Source organism: Orbicella faveolata, unplaced genomic scaffold (assembly GCF_042242905.1).
Source record: "Orbicella faveolata isolate gen_17 unplaced genomic scaffold, um_ofav_v1 contig_27, whole genome shotgun sequence".
Taxonomy (NCBI): domain Eukaryota; kingdom Metazoa; phylum Cnidaria; class Anthozoa; order Scleractinia; family Merulinidae; genus Orbicella; species Orbicella faveolata.
The window spans coordinates 3,359,151-3,384,679 of NW_028301555.1; the positions used below are offsets into that span (position 1 = coordinate 3,359,151).

Genomic DNA, 25,529 nt, shown 5'->3' on the forward strand with positions numbered 1-25,529 from the left:
GATATTTACGGAGTAGTGTGGACAGAACGCCTAATCGTAGAAATAAAGCTGCGTTTTCAAATTCCTCCGGCGTAATGTGGACAGGACCTCAGCCTCACATCGCCCCATGATTTGAGCTCTTGCCTTTTCGGTTTTTCTGCGCGTTGTAGTTAAATACACTCAATAGTAAGTTGTCTGTCTACGTCTGGCCTTCCAGTACAAACTAATCGCCAATTTAGTTAAAGTTTGGGGTTTTCTGTAGCGGTTAATCTCCATTTACTAACAAATTTCTTGTCGTTGAAGACGTCCAACAATTCCGACCGCGAGGAACTCGAGAACTAAATGCAAATTAGTTGCGCGATCAAGAGTGAAAAAATTCACACTCCAAAAATTGGCAGGAAAACATCAAAAAGTGTGCGTTTCAAAACCATGACACAATAATGTAGATGGTGTAGAAGAAATAGCAATGTGGACGAGACTATTTTGACCATATGAAAATGGACACTTTTGGTCAGTATGGATAGAATAGGACAGAATAAGTTAGTCACCCCATTACCTCCTATTGTTCGAATAATTTCAATTGTCTTGATGGAGACACTGTGGAATTTTGAGGAAGACTGGGTACAGCATGTCGTGTAAAATCATTGAAAACTCTCTGTTGACGGTTACCAAAACAAATGAAACAAACATGGCGGACGATCAGAATCAAGACGATCATTTGAGGCAATTTGTTTCGGATGAGTGTAAAGCACAAGCAACTGAAGTGAGTACATGTTAAATGATCTATATAAAAATAATTTTATTGTGTATTTATTGTGTTGAAGAAAGATGACTGACTGCTTCTTTTTGATGTAGAACAACTTACAAAACATCGAAAATGGTATCGGAAAAAAAAAGCTTAAGTACGTAAGCGCGTTCTCATTTTTTTTCTCTCTCTCAGCGATCAGATGCTAACCCTGAGGATGCTGCGTTAGATGCTGAGAGGATGAACAATTTCTACCAACGTGCCTTGAACGAAAGCGAGCGGTGAGTACAAATAAACAACGTAAGACTTAACACTACAAACAGTTTCTGTCAAATTGGTTGCCATAACGTCTGTCATGTTATGTCCATGCTCTTACTTATCATCGCTTGCTGGTTTTGTCATCAATGAGAATTTGTCAGCACATCAAAACGGAGTCCTATTGTTGTTTTTACACAAAGCTTATACAGTCCTCGCCTGTTTTACCATCAAATCTCATGCAGACTCGTTACTATTTTATACCATGCCCGTGGACAACACAATCAATTTGCAGTGTACGATGGGAAGGTTGGGTGTAACGCTGTCAGTGGCTTTCCTGTATTCTGATAGCAACAATAAAAATCTTCTTAAGGACCCTAAAAAATTATTTACAGTAATATTTAAGAATCTATAAAATCCTTTACCAGTTTACGTTTCATGTTAAATTTAAAAGCAAATACTGATTTAATCCAGGGGGGAGTAGAAAAACTCTTAGTCACTTAATGCTACAGAAAGTGGGATAAGCTCAGGCTCAATGGGCCACTTGGCCCAGTGCAGACTTTACCTTACCTGCAGCTTACCCCCAACTGTGCTGTGAGCTTAGTTAGTTTAAAGAAAAACGGAAGATCTAATACAGAGTTACAGTAAGGACACTTGAACCATGAACACTTGACATTTTTTGCCCATGTTTTTTTTGGCAGCTTTAGAAGGAAGACTCTTAAAATACATGTAATATCCAAATTTAGTGCTTTTACAGTGTGAATATGCTAGATACTCTTATTAATATGAAGAGCACTCATTCTACAAAAAGGTAGAAAAGAGTGTCCATTGTTCAAGGTTTGAGTGTCCTCAGTGTAAAAGTTCTGTGATTCACAGAGTTTAGTTTTGATCTGGGACATACAGCTGTAGCTAAAATTCTGTGAGCCCTGCATGTAGTGGCAAAGCTATATCCAAAGTATCTGTATCAGAAATTAAAGAACAGGCATAGATACTTGTGGTACATATATATCTTAGTTAGTATGTCTTCTCTTTTCCTTCCTCTGTCAAGTTTTGAGGGATTATAGGTAAGGTTACAATGTAAGTGCTGTAAATAGAAAGATGGAAGCAACAAGGAGTAAATGTATTTCAACTCACCTTGGATGGGAAAAAAGTTCATTGCATCTCATCCCTGGTAATTTGTTATGTTGCCAAGTCTACAATGCACAGAATTTGAACTGTATCCATTCACATGATTGTTTACTTCTTTTTGGAGAAGAGGTGCTTTAAGAGTGAGGCATTGCGACTAAGAGCAGAACTCAACGACCCTGGCAAGCACTCAAACTCACACTGTTGCACTCCAGAGACCAAAGCAGCCTCAACTGCCAGAATGGGGCATCTCTGATAAGTGCTTGCAGAGTAATGATACATGTACAACTGCTTATGTATTTTGATCTGGTTTTAGAATGAGCAACGAAGTAAAAAAGTCCCACATACAGAGAAGTGAACTTCATAAGGAGCTGGGAGCAGACATGTTTGCAAGCTGGACCCAAGACCATGCTCAGCAGGTTCTCAGTTCTGAGAGATATGAACTCTGGCAGAAAGAAGAGGAAAGAGCGAAGAAAGCTCTTCAGCAGCTGGAGAGTACATCACTTTGTGATGACGAAAGTAGTGATGATGCTTCCCAGTGACACATGTGTATCAGTGTACATGTATAACTGCGAGTAATTGTACAGGCCCAGCCTAAAATTTGTGCAGAACTATTTTTAATAATTTAACCACTTTTTAAGGTTCTCATGATTGCAAAGATTATCCATTGGTGAACAGTCTAGGAGGGATACCTCCAGAAAGCCCGGCCTGGTTTAATACTTTTTATTCAAAGAAAGACAAAAGTTATTGGCTGGTGCTGACTACAAGTAGTATTAAATGAAAACATAAACATAAGGACTGTAAGCATGAGTGTGAAGAATAAAGCCGAATGCATTCATTCATCCTGCCTTTTTCTCACTAGGAATCACTGTTACTAGACTGCTGGCAGTCTTCTCTTGAAATTCAGCATGGATTATGAGGTGCGATGCTTTAGCCTAGAGGGGAATAAGAGGAGACATGGGCATTAGGGTTAGGGTTTAGGGTTAGGGAAGAGAGAAGAATGGTTTTTCTTGTCTTGCATCATTTCCCTACTCAGCTGTACCTCCCTTTTGTGTTTGTGATGGCTAAAAAGTCGTCTAAGTGAGCTCAGTCACAAAGATTTGTTATAAAATGCCAACTCTCCCAGATACTGTAACTGCAGTAAGATCAAACTTCACGGTATCCAGTGGGGTTCACCAGATCTCCCAGATACAAAGGAAAGCGTGCAAGGTACATTTTTTACACTTATTGTGGCAAATTTACAGGATTTTTGGGGATTGGGGAGGATGGAGACTGTTTGGAATATTTATTATAATGAATTTTGGTGGTTGCTGGTTAAGCTGTACTTTTAACAGCAATTTTTGGGGTTGGTGATCTCCTGGTTAGGCTGGCATCACTAGTGCCTAGTGAAATCATGCCCAGTAAGGGTGTATGTTGCAATACTTAGAATAGCAATGTAAACGGTCAACAGAAAAATATTTTGTTATATAACGTTTTATTACTTATTATTATTTATCTGTAAAAATATGAAACCGCTTTAGTTTTTTTAAAAAAAACTCAATTACTTATAGGATTACAAACACATGTAGAAAATAAATAATTATGTTGATTATGTTACATTTGTGTTAATTGCAGTCCAATTTGCTATGCCTCAAATAATAATTACTTCGAGTGCAACAATTTAAAAATGAAAATTTTAATGTTAATTTGTTATTTCTCTTTATTTTACGTATTTAGTAATTTTAGATTTTTTGATACATGTGTGTCTCCGTTGTCTTTGCTTTGATCAAACTTAATGTGCATGTATGTATTAGAAGTACTAACTCAATGGATAAAGGAAGACATTTCTTGGTCTTGTTGACGGGCAGGTAATACTACCGTATAGATAGTCATATTTTAGCTTCTTTTCTGCCCAATATTCTAAGCCATGATATCTCCAGTATCATAAAGTTTGAATAAAGACTTATAGTGAAACCGTGTTAGTTTTCTTGTGTGCTAATGTTAATTTATCTTTAATATACTTGTTCTTAAGAAAAAAAAAATGCATCAACTTTTTTTAAGTGGATTGATTAACACTGATTTCAAGAGAATATTTTTCCAGCTACTGAGTTGTTACTGTATGGGTTTAGAAGAGACACAAGTTAGATGTACCTGCATTTAGCACCTTGGAAAATCTAATTTAAGCTTTTCAAGTTCATCATTCATATAAATCTGACTATCTAGACTATTAAACAATCTTATTACCATCAATCCTAACTGATTTAGCTATGTTTGGTTCATTTAAGCTGTTTTCAATTGACTGTCTTAAAACCAACACCAAAATAATCCCTCTGACATATCACAAAGGACATAGACAGTGCAGTGAACCAATCAAAACTCAAAGCAAATATATGTAGCTGACCCGAAGCGCGGGAAAACGTGCGTGTGCGAGCGAGTCGCGATTGGTTGTGAGCGCGTAGCAAATGCGAATTATTTGCGACACTCGAGTGAAAACTGCTCCTGGTGTTTTATTACCAAAAAGGTTACCCTAGGATTGGGTAGTTCCGTAAAAAACCGCGTAGTTTAGGTGACAAAATCGCGTTGGAATGTTAATGATATTTTAAAAAAAGTATGGTGGGGTAGAAATTCTGCCAGGATAAAATGGGGGACTTGGGAACAACCTCCCTATAGACTCTACCGTTTCTCAGGATCTGATCAATGGGAGAGCGCGGGATCAAATTGTACCTCATCCCTTTTGCAGCCATTTTCGCAGGTAACGTTGCTTCTCCCGTACCTTTCCGTGACACTGCTCGTGGTGTAGTGATTTCGAGGAAGAATACGTGGGAATCATTCTATTATTATTGCTGCGAATGTTCTGGGAAATATTCTCTAGACTATGGTTTCATCTTCACCCTCGTCGTGTTTCAAAGACGAATCATGTTTCGTGTGACCATTTCTATCAGATCCATTACTCAACTCTGGAGTTTTCATCGCGAAAGCGAAACTAAATAAACTGTCTCCGCGCAAAGATCCTTTTTGGATGACCACACTGTCAGCTTGTCTTTTAAGCTTAGCTAGATGAAGCAGTTCTTTTTTGTGTCGCTGTCTTAGCACTTGTATTCGACGCGAGCAGTTGATCTTGAAAATGGCGACTATTCTGGACATTTCAGCCTTCAGTTCCTCTTTATGTCTCATCAGTTCAACACGCCTTGGAAGGGAATAACTTTCGCTTGTGTCTATAAGGGAACCAAGGTCAAATCGTGTTAATGATAAAGAAGAAATAGTACGAATAGTGCCGCGGCTGATTTTGGTACTTGTTTGAAGGAGCTCAGTCACGGTATTTTGGCTATGTACAGAGTTACCTTTAAATTGAAGGAAACCTGAAAATAGTCATTTTACTAAGACAGAAAAACACCAAAGAGATAATAACAAACCATAAAGGAACAACGATGGTTAAAGGCTGGAGAAGGGATTACAAACGACGAACTTGAAAAATTTAGGCTAAACTATTCGAGATGCGCAAACCGTGACTTAATTAGCTCCTTTAATGCACTGATAAGACTAGGAGAGAGTTAGACATTTCTCGGGCCATTTTCTCAGAATATATTTCGGGACGATAGAACGGTCTAAAATAGTTAGACTCAACACACATGACCAAACTCGTTGACAAGTTTTTATATCAGAGTTTCCAAGTCAGCCGGAGCGTATGCGGACAAATTCAGATCGTAATTCAAAGTAGATTTTTTCGATTTTTCTGACGTTTGAATGGATATTTCATTGCCAACAGAACACATTTGAAAATGCATACTGAGGGGCCTGGAGGGCTAAATAAGCACTGGGGATTGCCTTTTTTTTCACTTGGAAAATGGGGCTTGGGACACTGGGACTGGGAGGTCGCTCTCCATTCGATGAAAAATTCTGGTTTGAAATTCATGAAAATTTCCAGTAACGAATGGGACAGTATTCTCCGAAATTTCAGGAAAAGAGGACAACCTTTACAGGGAATGACCATTTTTCTTTTTTTTTTACTTTCCTCCCAGAATTTCCGAATTTTCGGTTGAATGGTTTGCTTTTCGGAAATTCGATAACTTATGATTTTCTTGAACCACTCCCAGGAAATTTCCTCATCATTTCACGGTCCCTGTTTGGAAATTTTCGGAGTTTACATATCAAGCACGAAAGACAGTGTTTGACTACATTTCCAAACACCGAGAAGAGATTTGGAAATACGACGCGTAGCGGAGTATTTTTGACGAACTTCGAGGTGTTTGGAAATGTGGTCAAACACTGTCTTGAGTGTTTGATATATCTTGTCAATCGAAAATAAAACTAAGGAAAAAACGGAGAATTAAAATCGTAAAAATCTATGCTAATTAAGATCAGATATCCAAACACCATTACGGTCATATGATTTCCTTTGTTTAAACTTGATCAATTACTAATGAGTTTGAGAAAGTGACTTCCCGAAAAGAAAATGAATGGAATGATTGGAACACCAAGACACCTTCTCGGAGAGGAGTAGTGGAAAATTTCCACTTTGAACAAATGAAGTTGCTTTACCTTCACCTTTTATACACCGGTACAAGGAAACAAATTTCACCATAATCATCGCATTATAATGGTTTGTTTCTACAAGTTCTGTTTCAGAACCAAAATTAAATTGTAGATATACCTTTCATTCTGAACTTTATCCAACCCATCTTCTTTGCAAACTCAAACTTCGCTCCAACGAGCCACAAGACACAAAGAAGAACTCCACAAACGATTACTGCACGGACGTATGTTGGAAACTGCGGGTCAAACAGACTGCCTGACCGCTCCACGGACATGCTCTTAGGTGTAATCTACAAGGAAAAGAGACCAAAATGGTAGGGATGAGAACACTGGACCGGTGTATGACATTTTCAAAACTACAGACCGCTCGTTTGAACTTCTTGAACTTTCAGTTCGGGCGAAGAGACTTCTATTCCGGACAAACTGACATCGGGTGAACTGCTATCGGGCGAAACGACAGGTTACGTTCCCATTTTCATCATCGAGAGCTAACCGTAAACAGGTTAACCTGAGCGCCATTCGGGCTTACCGAAGGTCTATTTAGGCCTAAATGTAGTCTGCAGTCTGCGGTCTGCAAATGCCATACACCGACATTGGTCATATACCGAACGGTAAACGAATAGCGACCTCGGCATTTTTTGTCATGGGCTTGCCATTGAGTTTAATCATGTTTTGAAGTTAACTTATCTCTAACGTCTGAAAATGAAGGGATTAGCCTTGAAAGACATGCCCTATTTTCCCGGGAACGCGACTCTCATGTGAAAAGGCTGGAGATGCTTGTGGTCTCGCATAGGGGTGTGAATCAAGGATTTTGGTCTCACTCAGAGTGTGCAGGACGAAACGCTATTATTTTGTCTTTTCGGGTTCCACCAAATAATAAGGGCAAAAACAAAATATCCGTTTTAAAGTAATATTTTTTAGGGGTTACAAGCATTTCGAGCCGCGCCGAGCATGCCCGACCTTTTCACCCGGAAGTCCGCACGGATCTATTTGCTAATTTCTTTGAACTTAACTACAAATCGAAGTATTGACTCAAATCTAATGCGACGTACCTCAATCGTCTCAACGTTTTCCTCAACAATCTTCGAAATCTCAGAACGTTGCTCGCTAACGTATTTCTGCAAACACTGCTGTAGCTTCTTGGCTTCTCCCCCCAGCACCACCCCGTAAGCAGCTTTGTAGTCCAGTAGTTTACTGATTCTTAGGTCTCGCCGGTTAAACAGGTGCTTCTTGCTTCCGACTGTAAAAGCGTCGATGAGCATTCCTTTGACCTCGCGATTAGTAAGCGCATCGTAAACCTCTTGCAGATTAGTGTATTCCTTTCCTGTAACATGGAAAAGTAGCATTTCTCAAAACTTGGCATCTTCCGAAGCGTGCAATTCCCGAGTGTGGCCGAACTAGCGTTTTCCTGCGCTTTCTTTCAGCTGCGTGGAGTTTTGATTGGTTCAACAGTTTGTCTGCGTCCGTTGTGATTTTGGCCACAGAGATTACTTGATTTTAGTTCAATTATATTTATTTAACTTAACATTGTAACAACGGAAAGCTGAGTTACCCAACGCACTGTAAAAAAGAGGTATGTACAGTACTCTAAGCACATTTAAAGTCGGAAAAAGACGACGTCTAATTAACTGGCAAATCCGAGCAAACAAAGTAATTGTTACCCGAGGGTCTGGATAGGGCTTAACTGAGTCAGCTATGAATTGGTCAAAAATTTACTGTTAGCTGAGAAATCCAGCGTTTTTTAATTCATATCTGAATCCGAGGTCTACAAAATTTACTGATAGCGAAGAAACGGGCTGAAATTTCAACCGATAACTGAGAAATCGTGAAAACTGAAACTGATAACTGAGATTCTAGTACCCCCACCCAGACCCTTTTATCTAATATAACACTGAGATTTATCTCAGAAAGACTCGGACGGGAAGCCGGCACTAAGCAAGCCAGGTCATCAAACTTACCATTTGGGTTGACTCGGGCATTTTTCCTGATAGCGATACGATATCCGGACGAGTTCTGAATGGCAGCGATCTGAAAACGAAGGGAATAAATTATTTTACTTAGGAGGAGGGGAAGACAGGGGGTTCTTAGTTCTTAACCCCGTATTAATTGGCTCGCTCCTCTTTCTAAACCTGATGTAATGCAAGATATTACGCGACCTTGTGATTCTTATCTGTATTTCTCCCAATTTTTGCAACCTTTTGAATGCCACTCTTTTCCCCCTCCCTAAGACTTCCCGTCCCCTGCACTCCGACGTCAGCTGACGTGGTATTTTTTTAAGATAACGACACATCGGCTAAGTAATTCTTGAGAGCTGGAAGCTTTGAAGAAGTTCTCGCTGGCTACACCTTCAAAATTCGGGGGAGGAGAGCGGGCTCCTTTCCCTAACAGCGGCTGGTAATCGAGTCTAACTTATGTATGGATACGGCAAATCCTGTTTTTCTATTGACAGTGCTATGCTTTCGAAGTTTATTTCTGATTGTTAACTCTAAAACACACCTTTGTTCCATATAAGGGCACATCTTTGTCCAAGATTCTCGCAGTTAGCAGCGTTGTCATGGTGGAATTAAAACACGTGACCATGACCAGGCCTAACAAGATCCAAGATAAACAAACCAGCCGACCAAATGGCGTTTTGGGGATCCGGTCACCGTATCTGGAGACGAAATATGAAAATGAAAGCATTATTAGTTGACCGCAAAAAGGTCGTTTGTTGGTTTGCGCCGCTGAAACAGCAGACAAAGATCAGCATACGTTAGCAAGTTAGGTTTGATGGTACCTCAGACACGCAAAAGCGAATCAGCATTTTCGAAACCATGGAAAATAGGATTGAACAACTAACAATAACTAAAACCCGTCACTGAAAAATTTCTCATTATTTAACGTGTAAATGTGGCCACACACGCACGTAACTTGAAACCGCACCATATTGTGTAAAAAAGAAGTTCACAATAAACTTCGGTTCAATGACCCGGTTTAAAGCAGTGTAATTATTAAGCCATCGTTGTGCTTCTTAAAGGTCAGGGTTTTAGCTTATCCGGGACCTCCAAGTTCTGTTCATGGTTAAAGTAATTCACTGTTACAGTGACTGTCTCTACCCTGGAGAGATGGTACCAGTATATCTTGGTACTATAGAGTCACGGAGTTCTTTATAATGGCTACCTGAGGTGGAAGGGGGGGGGGGGGTACTCCCAGAAAAATTGGGTGGGGGCGTGCGGTCCGCTTCCCAAAACCCTTACTCTATTTATGACCAAAATCTGCGATTTTCCCTACCCTATTTATAACCTCACCCTAAATCAATACCTTGTTTCAGACCTGCCTTGTATTTAGTTCCCTAGTAAATACCGCTGTTAAAGGCATCGTGAAGGGCTTTTCTTGATCGGTCTTATCGATAATGATGAAAACGTTGCTTCTTCTGAAAAATATGCCCAATTCAAGACTAGAGTGCAAAAACCAGACCCTGTTAATGATCAAAACGACTGAAAAATCATAACCTTCGGGGCCTCACATACTTATACAGGCAATATAGGGAAGTACCCCCCCCCCCGGAATGGCTACCTTCAGCGTTCTTCGTTAGTTTTGTTTTGTTCTCCTACTTACCCAAGAGTAGTCATGGATGCGAAAGCCCACCACATCGCCTCCCAGCTTCCGTGCAAAATGTTGCGAGGAAAATGGCGCTCGTTGAAAGCTGTTTCCTGTGGGAACAAAAGCAGGTTAATTTATGTCCAAGTTAAAACGGTTATGTTCTCACTGTCCTAAACCAAAACCATGGTTGAAACAGTTATCAGTTCTCAAAAATTCCCGGTTTTTTTCCCCTGATAGAAATAAAATTTCGCCGACCTAATAGATACAAAATGTCACTAATATAGTAGAGCAGCCCTTCAGCCTCCCCTTACAGCTGTCCTTTCCACCCATTTATTGAGGACTGATAGGTTTTCAACAAATTTACCTTCCTCGCGAAGGAAAAAAATCGTTAAAATCGCAGTGACCTGAAATGTCTCTTAGAGCCTTCAATGGTATTAACAACGGTGGAATAATTTCAATTTTACTTGACTTTTCTTTAAGATGTCAATTTTCCCTAACTCAGAATAAAATTTCCTGTCTTTCTCCTGACCTAGAGGAATTTTTTCCTGGCCATTTCCTGACCCGTGGCAACCCTGTATGAAACTTTCTTGTTCGAAAGAGAAAGGCGGACGTGGAGTGAAGGAGGCCCCATGGGGGTACAGTGAGGAAGAGGGTAGAGGAGGGGGATGTGGGAGGGGGGGGGGCATGCAAATATTTGACTCTCCGAGCCTCGACAAGACAAGGAGTGATGGAGAGAACCGAATGCGTAATTGTTTGAAAATTGCTTTCTGCCTTTGTTCTAAAACAAGGGTTGGTGCAAATGTTTTCCCGTTGGAATGAGTTTGGTTTGAATGAAAAGAACACGCTGTAAGTTAAGCGTTTTGCGTCAGGTCTGATTTTGTGACGAACTTGAGAGTCAAACCTGCCCAATAGCAGGGGACTTACCACAAACCACATGGCTAAGCTAGACACCCACAGCATGGCAATGGACAGGAACAGTATCGGAAAGCAAAACGCCAGCGATTTCAGCAGCAGAGTTGCAGCGGTGCCTTTTTCATCTCCGATGATGATCAGCGCTAAGCCTGGTGACTGGACAAAAGGAACGAAACCATAGTTGTCGGAGAAACGAGTCTGATCCATAAAGCCATACACCGGAAATTGGAACTCAGTGTTCTCTTCAAAGTTTCCTTTGAACTGTACGAGCCCTGATTTCTTTGCAGGACGCCCCGAGGCAGTGTGGTCGAAGTCTACCCGTGTGGTCCCATGGTCTGTGCAATTTCCACAGCAGGCATAAACAGATTCTTTTAAGATGGGTGTGATAATTCCGCTTTTGTTTGAGTCCGGTCTGTCCACGTAAGGAGGGTTGATCCACCAGTTGGTGAAAACAGTACTGTGGCAATTGCAGGTTTCTGGAGGAAAAGAAAAGAAAAAAAAACCACTCGACCCAAGCAACAATAGAAGAGCGCGAACTAGATGGCTCTTTAGCACATTGACAAACTGGTTAATGACTGGAAAAAATCATTCTGTCCAAATCTCTGGGATGGACACTCGCATGCGAACTCGACGATATATATATTTTGAAGTGAACATTGTTTAAAAGAAACTGCCAATCAATCATAGTCCAACTTGTGGCTTCAAACTGTGTGAATGCGCTTAATATTATCGACCACGTTTGCCAAAAATGGAAGCCACACCTATCAGCCAAGTCATAAAACAGCCATCAAAAATATTTTATTCAACTCAGGAGACCGGGAATCGAAAACTTTGGTTGTTGTTTGGTTCGTATTTGGGAAATATTGGAATTTCCTCTCTTGGAATGAGTCATAAGTAAAACCTTCACAAAAGTCGGATCTAAATCGCACTCCCTCCCTTCCCCCAGAAACTGATAATAGGCTGATTTAGCAAGAGAACGGGAACGTCACTTGACGACGGCGCGCGCAGTACAAATACCCAAATATGGTCAAATTCCGCGCGCCCTGCCGTCGTCATCTGACCATATTTGGATATTTGTACTGCGCGCGCCGTCGTCAAGTGACGTTCCCGTTCTCTTGCTAAATCAGCCTAATTAAAAAAGATTACCAAAAAGCCTCCATGACCGCGAGCACGTTCGTATTTTGAACTACATTATTAGTAAAGTAACAAGAGTGAGAAAAATTACCTGCTTTTATAGGTGTACTCTTAACGCCATCACCTTTCACCGTAAATGCCAGAACTTCAATACTATATCTTGTGAATGCATTCAAATTCTCAAGAACAGCCGACAAATTGGAACTTGGAACTGTCACTTGATTCGTTTCCAGTTCCTCCTCGAGGTCCTCGTTTGCAACAGCTATGGCTTTGTAAATCACTTTGTAACCGCGCAGTATACCGTGGACGTAGAATTCGTCGGGGATTGGGTTCCATCGGACCACAATCTTTGTGGGGTGTGTCTTATTCAGTGCTCGAACGTTGATAGGAGATTGGCTAGGAGCTATGGAAGCAAAGAGAAAGTGTCTTCCTTATAACGTACACGACCATGAAGTAAAAATCGTTATTTAGCATGGGTGCAGGTGTTCGGCATATTTATTTCTCGATCACCTTTTCAATTTGTGAACAAGACCTAGGAAAACTAGTCTATACCACTTTCCACTTACAGAGGACTTTAAGCTTGAGTACGAGATCGACTACGAGAATATCTTTTCATTAGCGGTTTTGTACGGCAGCCACGTTGCATGGCAAAAACAATAGATTCTTTTTCCTATTGGAAAAAATGCTCTTTCTAATGCAATACATTTTCTTTGTTCCTGCCATGCAACATGGCTGCGTGCAAAACCTCTATACTAGTATGTAGGCTCTTCATTATCACTTCACATACCCATCTCATCCCATGAGCTACTCAACGTACCTAAAACAAACATGAACACCGAGATCTCTGGAAAATTCACAGGTTTAATTTGAAATTAAAATAACCTACTCGTAGGCTAATCTAAAGGTCCCTTATCCTAAGTCTCATTGTGAAAACAGATTTTTAGCCAGTGGCCTTCGATTAACTCTTAAAAAAATAAATTATTTTCTCAGAAAGTAAGCTCGCTATTGTAGAGCTTGTGCTGTACTTATTCGTCAGTTGTGTGTCGTTTTAGTAGCTTGGGAAACTTTTAATTTCATTTAACGACCGTAGCTTGTTTTCATTTACATTCATATTGCTGTCTCTTCAAATTGCAACTATGACTGTTGTTGAATCGCAAAATTTCGTCCAATGCAAAGTTCTACCCTTGCCCTCCTGAACGTAAGCCCAGTGGAAACGAGTAACAAGGTGATCAGTAGTGATCTGCTTTTGAATCGTGGTTAAATTGAGGTTATCTCTGTCTCTCCGTCAGCCTGGAGATAATTTTCGGGATTTTACGCTGGATATAACTAAATAGAACTTACTAAATTCATCTGTTGACACTTCCAATTCCTTGCTAACAGCACCCTCTCCAGCCGCGGTGAAGCCAAGAATTTGTATCTTATATTTGGTGTAAACCCACAGATCTTTTAAGTGGAGAGAGTTTTTGTCGGGGGTAATTTCTCTTATCTCGTACGTCTCACGTGATTCGTTGGATCGCCAGAAGAGCACTCTGAAGCCCAATAGGATTCCATGGACAAAGTCACGTGGTATATCGCTCCATTCTACCAGGAGGCTGGTGTGGCTTGTGTTCCGAGCCTTCAATCTTATCACGGGTTTACTGGGCACTAGAAGCGGAGATACGAATCTCTGTGAAATTCATTTGACTTTGCATTTCCCAAAACAAAACAATATTGAGAATAAACTAGCTGCTTATGAATGTTGTCCCTAAGGCTTCCTAAAATTTAAAAAAGTATGGAGAGGCCACCAAAGAACGTCATTACTAAAACAACATTTTCCATTTTTCAAACAAAAAAAGGCGAAACAGGGAAAAGAAGAGACTACTTTCAAAGTAATCTGAAATGGAAGGAAAAGTCTGCATACGAGCCAAGTGGCCCATCAGGCCGGAGTTTATCTCGGTTTCTGTAGCATGAAGCGACCAGGAGTATTTCTACTCCAGCCTGGACGGGATGCTAGACAAATTCCAAACACCTACTTAGGATTTCAATTTTATCGTACCGAGTTAAAAAGCCAAGTTATTATATGGCTAGCTCCGTGAGTGGGCAAGATGAATCAAATCCTGTGCTGTGATTGGCTACCCGAGCGGGCAAGATGGAGCTATCTTGCCCGCTCGGGACTACCCGCCGTGTCCCGCAAGAAAAATTTCCGCGAAAGCCATATAATAAATCCTTTATTGACCAAGCTTGTTCGTTCTTTGTTTGCGAGTTTATGGACCTCGACTCCGTCTCGGTCCATAAACACGCAAAAAAAGAACTTGACCAATATCCAGCCATCTTGACCTCAGACTTGGTCAATAATCCATACGTATTCAGACCAAGTCACATGACTTACCATCCTCACTGGTCCTAATCTCTAGCGGTTGTGTAGGGTGAGGTCCCAGTCCTTTGCTAGTGTATCCGGCCACTTTAATGACGTACCAAGTGTATTTCTTCAAGTTGGAAAGTGTTGTTGATGATCTGGTGCTCTCAACGGTTTTATGTTTGACTGCTTGGTAAGACTTTTTTGGATAGTAGGTAATTCTGTAGCCTTGGAGAATGCCATTTCTATGTCCCCGAGGAATATGCCGCCACTCCACAAACAGAGATGTGGAACTCTTGTTGAAACCAGTGAAATTTTCAGGGAAAGCATCTGGTTCTGTGAACCAAAGTGGGCGTAATTGTTAAAGGGCTTTCTCAAAGTCATTAATAATTCTTCAAGTTGCAACGCTGTGTGGATTTTCTGCGTTGTATTTCTCCGTTTTCTCCTTAGTTTTAGTTTTGATTGAGAAGATGTATCAAATACGAGGAACCGTTTATCACCACATTACAAACATCTCGAAACTCTTCAAAAATATTACTGCGCTGTACGCCAAAATTTTCAACTGTCTTCTGGGCGTTTGGAAATGTGGTAAGACTCGGTATGTCGTGTTTGATATTACTTCTGTGCAAGGTAACGTTTGCCCACGATGAATTTTGCTAATGAACTTTAGCAGAGACTTTCCGTGCTTCATTCAAAGATTTGCTCTTCAGTGGTCAGCGACAGTCAGCGCTCGCGATGATGTATCCATCTTCATTGTTGCTGAAAATGGAAATTCAAATCACGCTTTTGTACTTGAAGAAAACATTTGGATAGTGAACGTGAGATCTGCTGATGCCTAGAGCAGAAATAGAAAGAAAAGGAAGGACAAAACTTTTCAGTCTACCAGTAGATGTCTATTGTAAAAATCGTCAATAAGCGAGTGAAATTCGAGTATCGTGTGGGGCTGGTAATTTCATCATTCGTTTCAGGGTAAATTTTAGTAGTATCACCCTTATGCAACCTAAACACACTAAAAACATCACATATCATATCACATAAGGAACATCAAAATCTTACTGTCTTCAGCGGTCGTGATTTCCACACATTTGCTTTCAATTCCGCTTCCTTTACTTGTAAGTCCCTCAACAGATACCATATACGTTGTAAACTTGCGTAAATCGGAGATAACCACAGACGTGGTGGACTGATTAACCACAGATTCATTCCATTTTCGATTGTTGCCGAGGTCCGTTGCTAGGTAAGATACTTTGTAACCAAGGATAATACCGTGTGTAAAGCGCGGAGAGATTAGGTTCCAACGGACTTCTATGCTTGTGGATGTGAGGTTGTTGCCTGTTACATTTGCTGGAGGTTTACTGGGAACTAATAAAAACAATGAATCAAAATGTTAATTATTTTCATCAGTGACATTGTTGCAATGTTTCCCTTGTTATCTAGTCAGTCTACCCTGCAGTCTGCGCTGAAGAGAAAACAGTTTTGCTTCTCCGTTTAATCGATACAGTTGGACAGCGCTAACTCAAATTCGGTTATTTCGAGTTCCTCGTTATTCCGAACTCAAAACCAATTCTTTTTGATTCGCCCTCCAGTCATTTACCATCGGCTATTTCGAGTTATTAAAAACTGAATTATTGGATAATGCAATTCCAGAGCCATCATGGGCTATGAACCATTATAGCATGCTCTACAAATATGCTAAGCGTGCGCGTGATGTTTTGGGGCGTTTTTATTTTTATTTTAGTTAAGTTTAGTTTTGCATATTTTGGGGGCGTTTTTGATAAAACAATTATTCCACTCGCGTTTGTCGGATATGAGATGATTACAGTCAACTCGCCGCTACGCGCTTCATTGGCTGTCTACCATTTCATATCAACGCACGCTCGGAATAATTGTTAAATATTTCTCGTTTCTCATGAGAGTTCGAAGTAACGGGATTCAACTGTATGTCAAAGTCGTGACATTGTCTCATCGCATTTAACGTAAGGACCTCTCAGTCAAATATTTTCACGTCTGGCCCTCCCACTCAGTCAATAAATACATAATATCCACCAAACACTGTTCCTTACCATCCTCTTCTGTCCGGACGATCACAGCATCCGACAATGGTCCATCACCTTTTACAGTAAACGCGCTGACTTGAATCCTGTAAGAAGTGAACTTAAGAAGACTCTTTATCAAAGTCGAGCTGTTAGTTGGTCCTGTCGGGTGACTGCCCGTACTGACATCACCGTATCCCTCGGGATCCAGGTTAGAGTAGTGTATGTGGTATCCCAATAGAATGCCATGGGTTAAGTGCTGGGGAATTGGAGACCATTCTACGTAGATAGTTGTACTGCTATTGCTGCTGGCTTCAACGATTGACGGCGATGAACTCGGCTCTATAAGGAAAAATAGCGCAAATCATGTGAAATTGTCATTAAAACCTTTTCAGAAGAACTTTACACTGATATTTCATTGTCTGGGATGCGGTATGTGCCTTTATTACGGGACCAAAATGCATATAATTATAACTCAACCCATTGCAGGGATTTGCCGTTGCACAGAAAGGGAGTGTATGTATTTTGGGGACTCAGTCTCGGGATAAATTACAATATTTAGAGAGGAAGCCACATCGGCCTTAGCTGGTTTTCACGCAGGTCCTCTATCCTGGTCGAATTGAAATTTGTTTTTGTGGAGAGAGGAAAACTGAAGAACCCTGCGAAAATCCCTCTGAGCAAGGTAAGAACTATTAACAAACTCAGCCCACATATGGCGCCGGGACGGAATCGAACCTGGGGCCCGTTTTGCGAAGGTCCCGAAATGTTTTCGTACCCGGAAAGCCGTAGCAAATTCTCAAACATTATTACTTCAGAGCTGTTTTATGCACATATTCTTAATATAAACAGAGGTTCTCTTCATACGAGAACTTTCAGCACTATACACTTCTCCGTTTTTAGCTACAGGTGAACTAAAAATGGCTTTACGGGCCCGAAAAGTTTCCGGGGCTTTCGAGAAACGGGCCCCTGGGCCACATTGGTGGGAGACGAGCACCCTCACCACTGCGCCATCCCTGCTCCTCAAATAGTGGCCCTAGCTAGTGTTCGAACCCAACTATAAGGCCAACGCGCCTCCTGTCCGAAAAAGATTCACATAATTGCATTCCAGGATAGCACCCAAATCATGTCTCGGTTTTACTCACTGTCCTCGTCAGTCCTTGCTATGATTGGCTCACTATCTACACCAACGCCTCGGCGATTTATTCCCGCCATTCTGAACCGATAGTTTGTGAACCTCTCCAGTCCAGTTATATTATATGAAAGTTTCTCTCCGTCGATTACAGTCTGCCATGAATCTTTGTTTCTTAGTGCTACGTCCATATTTTCTTCTTTGAAGTAAGTTATTCTGTATTCCACGATGCGGCCATTCGAGAAAGACCAGGGAATAGGTAGCCATGTTAAAAGAATTGCGGTTGAGCTTATGTTCATAGCCGTGATGCTCCTTGGTGCCATCACTGGGACTACGAATGTAAGTATAGTGAGAAAATCATACAAAATTGATTTATTCATCTATTGACTAATAAAATACCTGACTGAATATTTTCATTGTTAATAATTAAGGTTTGAAACACTTAAAAAGAGAGAAAATAATTTAATTCGCCTGTGATTTCTGGTAGCAGAATATAAAAAAAGATTTTCGTTGAAACCTTTCTTCGCTCATTATGGCACAGAGAAATCAAGCGCAGAGAAATGTGTTTTTAAAAGAAAACTTAAAACCTGGTAATGATGGTCAAACAGCTTTGTTTAGGGGATGCTTTAGCTGGGGAAAAGCCATTAGCGAATCAGACAAGAAAACGGAAATGCAATGAGCTTTTGTTTTCGAATCGAGGCGTCTGCAGCTGTCTGCATTGCTTCGTCGTGAAATGTTTAAATTTTTAGGCTGAACTTTGGAAACAAAATGTCAACATTTTTGAGCGCCACGACAGTGGAAATTAGACGTACATAACGTAATTAAAAATGAGCTTCTTCGCTCTTGTTGAAAGAGTTCTGAACATTTTCCCGACAATCTGCATCGATCTTGTTTTTGAAACGCAAAAAGTTGAGGAGAAGATTAGAGTTGACCCGTAGGTAAACAATGAACAGTTAGTTTTTATGCATGGTTTAGCCAGAATCATCACAATTGGATAGCGAATTAAACCTCGTTTTATTTGCTGTGTATTCTATTTTACAACTGTTAGAAAAAACAAAAATGATCTCGGCAAATTACCAAATTTTCACGCAGTCGACCGACTTATAATGCTATCATGGCGTAGTGGTGAGAGCGCTTGCCTCCCACTAATTTGAACCGGGTTCAATTTCGGCCTGGTGCCATATGTGGTTGAGTTTGTTGTCGGTTCTCGCCTTGCTCCGAGGGGTTTTTCACCGGGCTCTCCGGTTTTCCTTCCTCCACAAAAACCACCATCTCCAGATTCTAATTCAGCCAAGGTATAGAGGTCCCCCTTGAAAACCCATTAGGGCTGATGTGGCTTTCTCTCTGAATATTTTAATTTATTACTTATTTGTTTGGTAACTTTTCGCTGAAATATGGGTGTCTAGAAGATTGTTAAATTCATGGTATGAAGTAACAGTTCCGAATTTATTCCTTCCAAAAAAGAAATTGGATACTGCGTCAAAATTGCCGAGTTGTTCGATAAAGTATCTCTCACAATGGCTCCTTTAAAACTCTGCCAATCAATCAGTGCGTTCCCACGATTCATTCTCGGTAAACGCACGCTCAAAAGTTGTGTATTTTTTTTTTCAGATCGCTCTTGTCAAAGCTAAACTCTAATTTTTCGCTCAATATCGAGAAAAAAAGATTTGTACTTGAAAATACTTCCCTTTTGTGCGATATATATATTTTTTAAAGAGAAAATTGTCAAAACCAAATCGTGAGCGGTTTATCTAAGGGGCACGCATGGCAAAATTTCGTTCGCTCAGGGAACCAACCAGAATTTTCCTTGTTCATCTTGTACAAGATTGCCATATGATAAAACACAGTATTGAGAGAATTGCGCTGATATAACGATATCAAGAAATCTCGAATCTTTATCGTGCCCCAAGTTTCAAGAATTATATCTATAAAGTAAATGAAGTTAAAATTGTTTGTGCTTTATAACAGCTAAATACTTAAAGCTGCCTAGCTACTGGCAGCTATGGCAAAAATGGTTAGACCTTTTGGACTTCACGATTTTCCATGTGCGCGTGTTCACTGAAGATTTTCAATGAGCAATAACAAACCAATGCTTTTCTGACAAACCAATCACAGAACAGCTCTTCAGAATTTACCTTCCCATGGAATTCCTAGAATCTTCCGATAGCTGAAAATAGTAGCTATTAACAGTATTCCACCAGAACCAAATCAACCACTCCTCTTCCAAACCTCAATTATAATTTGAATGATTTAATATGAAATGGATGGAATATATCAAACACGAAAGACGGTGTTTGACTATATTTCCAAACGCCGAGAAGAGAGTTGAAAATAACTTGAGCGCGCAGCGGAGTATTTTTGATGAACTTCGAGGTGTTTGGAAACGTGGTCAAACACTGTCTTGAGTGTTTGAGGTACCCTCTCAATCAAAACTAACACTTAAGAGAAAAAGGTGAAATAAAATCGAAAAAAGCTATGCTAATTTAGATTAGATATCCAAACAACGTCACGGTCATTATTTCCTTTGTTTAAACTTGATGAACTATTAGTACGTTTGAGAAGCATTATTCCTGTTATATACAAACAATTTGAAAGAGTTCCAAACATGTTCAGAAACCGTACCCTCAAAAAGTAATCCTGCGGGGTTTAATATCTCGTAGACTTGAGAGACCGATATTTCGAATTCTGCCGATGTATAAATTTGTTCTCCAAATGTAGCCATTAGAACGTTGCAGTTTGACTGTACACTAAATAAATCAAGTAATTACTTGTTATTGCCTTAATTTTAATTGTAAATCGAAAAGGTTTTTGCCATCAGGAAGTAATGATTGGACTTTGGATAAGTCTTATCTTCGTTATATAACTAACAAAGTTCTCCGAATCATTTTCAGGCGACTGACCTCGTCGATAAAATTCACTTTGTGGTATCGATGATACGCTCTAAGGCGTGTACTCAACTTGGGAAAAATGTGTAAAAGCCAAGTGCTTCTTTCGCGTATCTCTCTGGAAAAACTAGTGTATTGTCTTACAAGATCAGATGTAAACGGAAAATTGTTCACAAAATTATCACTCACTGGACGAGAGAATGGAAAAATGATTTTTGATAACCAATCACAGCAAAGCCTCGTAAAAATTTCAATAATTTTCGATGGCGAGAATCTTCTGATAGTCGTAAATATGAGCTATTCTTCTAAACAAAACGCTCTTCTATCAAACCGTCTATATATAGCTGTTCCGCTGCAAGTGTGCGACGCAACGATATATTGTCAGAACGGGACACTTTCTGCAAGAAACAAACTAACAGCAGATTTTCACTCGCGGTTTGTTAAAAAAAAAAAAAAACAAGCATGAATCTCTCTGAACAGTATTCATCGATCGGGAGTGAAAATGATTGTAGAAACTTGCTTTTCAAATCGGTTCCTTTGCGATATCGTTCTACCAAATTATCTTACTGCTTGCTTGTCGCAGCTGCTGTCCTGGAGTTGGCCGTTTGTCCTTTTACCATTTTATTGAACGCTTTGGTTATGGTTGCCGTGAAAACCAGACGACGACTTCAAACGCATCCTAATATTCTGTTGGCTTGTTTGGCGCTTACCGATCTGATAGTTGGGCTTGTTGCACAACCTCTTCACATAGCAATTACAATTTTCCTTCTACAAGGTAAAGATTTTCACGAATTCTGTGACATTGATTTGGCATTTACTGTCCACCTCGTAATTTCCTGCTGGGCGTCGTTGTTTCACTTGGTTCTAATCAACGGAGAGCGATATTTTGCCATTAAACACACCTTCACTCACGCTTCTGTCATCACTAAAGTTCGCGTCATGTTTTGCTCTGCTCTGGCCTGGATTGCAGCCGCCTTATACCTCCTCATTGCATTGTATTCACGGTTCATAGCATTTTCTCTCTTACTAACAGCCATTACTTCAATCATTGTATTTCAAATTCTCGTTTATAAGGAAGCCCGGCGTCATGAAAAGCAAATTCTTTCACAGCAAGTTTCCGCTGAGGCCAGAGCAAAATTTTTACTGGAGAAGAAAGCCTTAAAACTCACTACGATGATACTAGTGACAATTTTTTTGTGTTTCTTTTTTCCGTTGAGTTTCATATTTGTTATATGGATTATTTTCAGTGAAAAATTTTCATCGGATGTTAAAACATTAGTTCGTCATCTTAGTCTGGTGGCGGTGTTGATCAATTCATTTCTTAACCCGGTCATTTACACCATAAAGAAGAGGCAATTTCGAGTTGCATTTGTTGAGTTGTTTTTAAGGAAAAATTTACAGGAAGCGGAAGAATTCCATCGGAGACTCTTTGCATCGCGACGCAATGCTGTGGGACAGGAAAATGGACAACAAGGCGAGGGGCAAGAACGGAATTCCGAGAATGAAAATGAAGTCCACCCGAACGACAACCATGAAGATAATCCTCAGATCATCAGTCCTCATGGCGTTAATTTCGATGACAAAAACACTACCGCTACACGAGACATGCTCGTTTCTTCAAATGCATCCAACAGTACATCCAAGAAGAGACAGGTACAACTTGCATGGGGAGGGGAAAATCCTGCACACGAAAAAAATAACACTTGAGATGATAATCCTGCAGTCCTGGTAATTGGCCCTATTCTTGCTGACTTGGAAAAGGACTGACACCACTCGGAGTGAAAACTCAAACGAACATGACAGAAAGAAGAACCTGCAGCCTGATGTAGGATCAGAGAAAGCGGAGATAAACCGTTGAACGTGATCTGTAGAACTGATCGATAAAGTATTCGGCTAGAACAGAAGTGAAGATGAGATTGAAAGCATCTCACAAAAAAATTGGCCGCGCTAGCAGACTAGAAACGCAGCAAGAATTTAAAGAAATGTCCCTTCGAAACAGATTGCGATGATTATTTGGCAGACTTTGGATTTTGCTAAAGTATACTCTTGGGATAGACGAAACTAGGATTTTGACAAGCCAGTGAGCAGTGACCTTTTTATCACATAATTGCGGCAATTGGAGTTGCTCTATAAAATAGTACGATTGACCGGTTTTGAACGTATATTTTACTTAAGAACTCTGGTCAATTCACAGAAACATTTGCGTGTAAGTAATGTAGAAAATAAATGTATGATTGATGAGTATTATGGAAGAACAATGGCAGCAAAATTACTTAAAAGCAATTTACCGAGAGGAAATACCAGATATCCAAAATATTTTTTAAAGCGATTCAACAAACAGACGATGTCCGTACTTGCGTAAACTTGCTTATTTAATTGTCGGCGGCAAGGGTGTAGTTCAGAGTGTCAGTAGAAAAATCCTTGTATCCGTAAGTGTTTGAAGCCGCTCTTTACGTAATTTAAAATAGACGCACAAAAAAACGCTCAAGTGGGATTGTTACATTTGAAATTGTGGATATATAGTTGAAAAGCCTTTCGCTGTCACAAACAACTGATTATCGCTATTTTCGACTGAGTACTTCAGACGCTTCGTGTCTCAACCCTGCGAAATTCATAAAGTTTCATCATATTTCAAGCGGACCTTCACCGTTAATACAGCACGTTTGCCATTAGTAAAACGAATTGCAGTCGGAGATGACAATCTCCTTCAGTCTTAGGTTCATGAAAGATTAACAAGTGCACAAAGATAATTCGAAATAATTGTTTTTACCTCACTACCTGCTTCAAAATAGAGCACATGTAAATTTCTTGAAAATAAATCAAAACAAAGAAAGTATAATCAACGACAGAGCAACTCTCTTAACTTTCGATAACTTCTGATAGCCGTAAATGGCAGCTTTCAGCAGTGTAAAAGTTGAACAATCATCAGCTATGTTATCAAACCATATTTATAATTTGACTGATTAAATGTCCATTTAATGCACTATTTCTATATCTTAAAATAACTAAGATATTACGCGCGCTCCGTTTGGTCAATAGAATTGACAAACCTCAGGTTCAGATACTATGTCCCGACATAACACGCGATCTTTTATTTTCCATGGCAAAGGTTTTACGCCGGTTAACTACTAAGCAGTGTTTACCGGGGGTTTAGGGTATGCGGTATACATTACTTGCAAAAAAGTTTGGACGTTAAAATTTCGACGTTCTATTTTTTCTATTTTTTCTTTTTTCTTTTTATCTCATTTCGGATAAATTTCCGATAACAATTTCCTACACTTTGTTGAAACATAACTTAAGTAAAGTACGCCTACAAAACGCCAATTAGACTGAGACAAAATCTGCGGAAATGATAGTTTTACCGCAGCCTCAAGGTTTTACCAATACACCGACGAGAAAATCACCCAAATTCTATCAAACCGTTGCGTATGCACATGTCAAGCGGCGTGTCAAGCAGTGCGTCAACTGGAGTTCTTTTTATAAGGCGCGGCATAAAGGAAAACAAAGAGCTTTGGAGCTACTTCAAAGTTTTTTTTACTGTACTGTAAATATTTCGGACAGTTAAAAATTTCGGACGCTTTTTTTCAGACACACTTTTTGTCTGCAATTAAAAGCGTCCCTAATTGTTTGCAAGTAATATATGGGGTCTTCCGAATTGGACGTTCGATAATTTTACGCTGAAATATGGGTGTCTAGAATATCATTACATTCATGGTATGAAGTAGCAGTTTTGATTTCGTTCCCTCCAAAAAAAAATTGGACACTACGTTGACATTGCGCTTGTCTTCCGATAAAGTATCTCTCATAATGGCTGCTTTAAAACTCTGTTTATCAATTAATGCATCCCCATCTCGGCAAACGCACGCTGAAAAGTTGTGTATTCTTTTTTATTTCCTTTTTCGTTTAGGTTGCTTCTGTGAAAGTTTAACTCAAATTTTATGTATCTTATTAGTACACGACCCCACAAGCTTGTTAGCTTTGACGTCTTTTATCGTGCATAAATAAAGGTTGTATGTATGTATGTATGTATGTATGTATGTATGTATGTATGTATGTATGTATGTATGTATGTATGTATGTATGTATGTATGTATGTATGTATGTATGTATGTATGTATGTATGTATGCTAAAGCTTTGTACTTAAAAACATTTCCCCTTAGTGTAATATTTTGAAGAAAAGAAATGTCAAAATAAATAGCAAGGGTTTTATCTTAGCGCTTGCATTGCATAATTCGTTAGCTCAGGGAACCAATCAGAATTTTCCTTTTCATTTTGGACAAGGTTCCCGTATGTTAAAACGCACTATTGAGGGAATTGCGTTGATATAACGATGTAAAATAAAGTTTCCATATGACGCGCGCTTTGATTGGCTGAAACAGCCTGCTTTATTAGAAAACAGCTGCACGGGTTGATGACGTTAAGCTGGCTTTTAAATTTTTGCCTCGAAATTTTGACAGATCTGACCCAAATTAAACATCCCCTGTGACTCAGACGAACGCAATGGAAACGAGCCATTTGTCTGCAGTAAATATGGCTGGACGGAGACCATTGTTAACAACAGCAGTGTTAAAATTGTACTAAAATAACAAGTTTTGCTAGAATCTGATCTTCAAAATCACCGTTTGAAATCCATGTTAATCTTCTCCATCCTTGACCATCCTTGTTCCTTTATGGTTTGTTACCATCTCATTGGGTTTTTTTTTCTATCTTAGTAAACCACCATTTTCAAGTCAGTGAGTTTAGCTGTTATAGAGCAGAAACAATCTTAACTGCACATACTTTATCGATATAACTCTTGAAACTCGTGGTTCGATAAGGATTTGAAACTTCTTGATTTAACAAATAAAGAAGCCTCGCCTGTGGTCTGTTCTGTTGTGAAGCACACAGGAAGCGGTGCTGTGG

At 39.8% G+C, this 25,529-nt stretch overlaps 3 protein-coding genes across 7 annotated transcripts in view; 2 read left to right on the plus strand and 1 right to left on the minus strand.

The window, feature by feature from the left end:
• The first annotated feature begins 642 nt into the window (after positions 1-642).
• On the plus strand, positions 643-2,946 carry LOC149107176 (uncharacterized). The gene is made up of 3 exons (XM_089296435.1): positions 643-742; positions 920-1,005; positions 2,421-2,946. The coding sequence occupies exons 1-3, from the start codon at positions 668-670 to the stop codon at positions 2,644-2,646; spliced, it is 387 nt and encodes a 128-aa protein (XP_089152561.1). The 5' UTR covers positions 643-667; the 3' UTR covers positions 2,647-2,946.
• Positions 2,947-3,559: 613 nt separating this feature from the next.
• LOC110041943 (uncharacterized) overlaps positions 3,560-25,529 on the minus strand; it is a 69,011-nt gene continuing 47,041 nt past the window's right edge. For all 5 annotated transcript variants that reach the window (XM_089296432.1, XM_089296434.1, XM_089296433.1 and 2 more), the window contains 13 exons: positions 17,755-18,072; positions 16,643-16,954; positions 15,636-15,941; positions 14,613-14,915; positions 13,586-13,888; positions 12,336-12,647; positions 11,123-11,586; positions 10,214-10,308; positions 9,113-9,269; positions 8,575-8,644; positions 7,669-7,940; positions 6,735-6,906; positions 3,560-5,298 (listed from right to left, as the gene is read on the minus strand). In XM_089296432.1, coding sequence (XP_089152558.1) covers positions 4,952-5,298; positions 6,735-6,906; positions 7,669-7,940; positions 8,575-8,644; positions 9,113-9,269; positions 10,214-10,308; positions 11,123-11,586; positions 12,336-12,647; positions 13,586-13,888; positions 14,613-14,915; positions 15,636-15,941; positions 16,643-16,954; positions 17,755-18,072 — 3,431 coding nt within the window. In that variant the 3' untranslated portion in view covers positions 3,560-4,951. The remainder of the gene's footprint in view (positions 5,299-6,734; positions 6,907-7,668; positions 7,941-8,574; positions 8,645-9,112; positions 9,270-10,213; positions 10,309-11,122; positions 11,587-12,335; positions 12,648-13,585; positions 13,889-14,612; positions 14,916-15,635; positions 15,942-16,642; positions 16,955-17,754; positions 18,073-25,529) is intronic.
• LOC110041964 (uncharacterized) lies at positions 21,089-22,333 on the plus strand. The gene has a single exon (XM_020747286.2). The coding sequence runs from the start codon at positions 21,089-21,091 to the stop codon at positions 22,331-22,333; it is 1,245 nt and encodes a 414-aa protein (XP_020602945.2).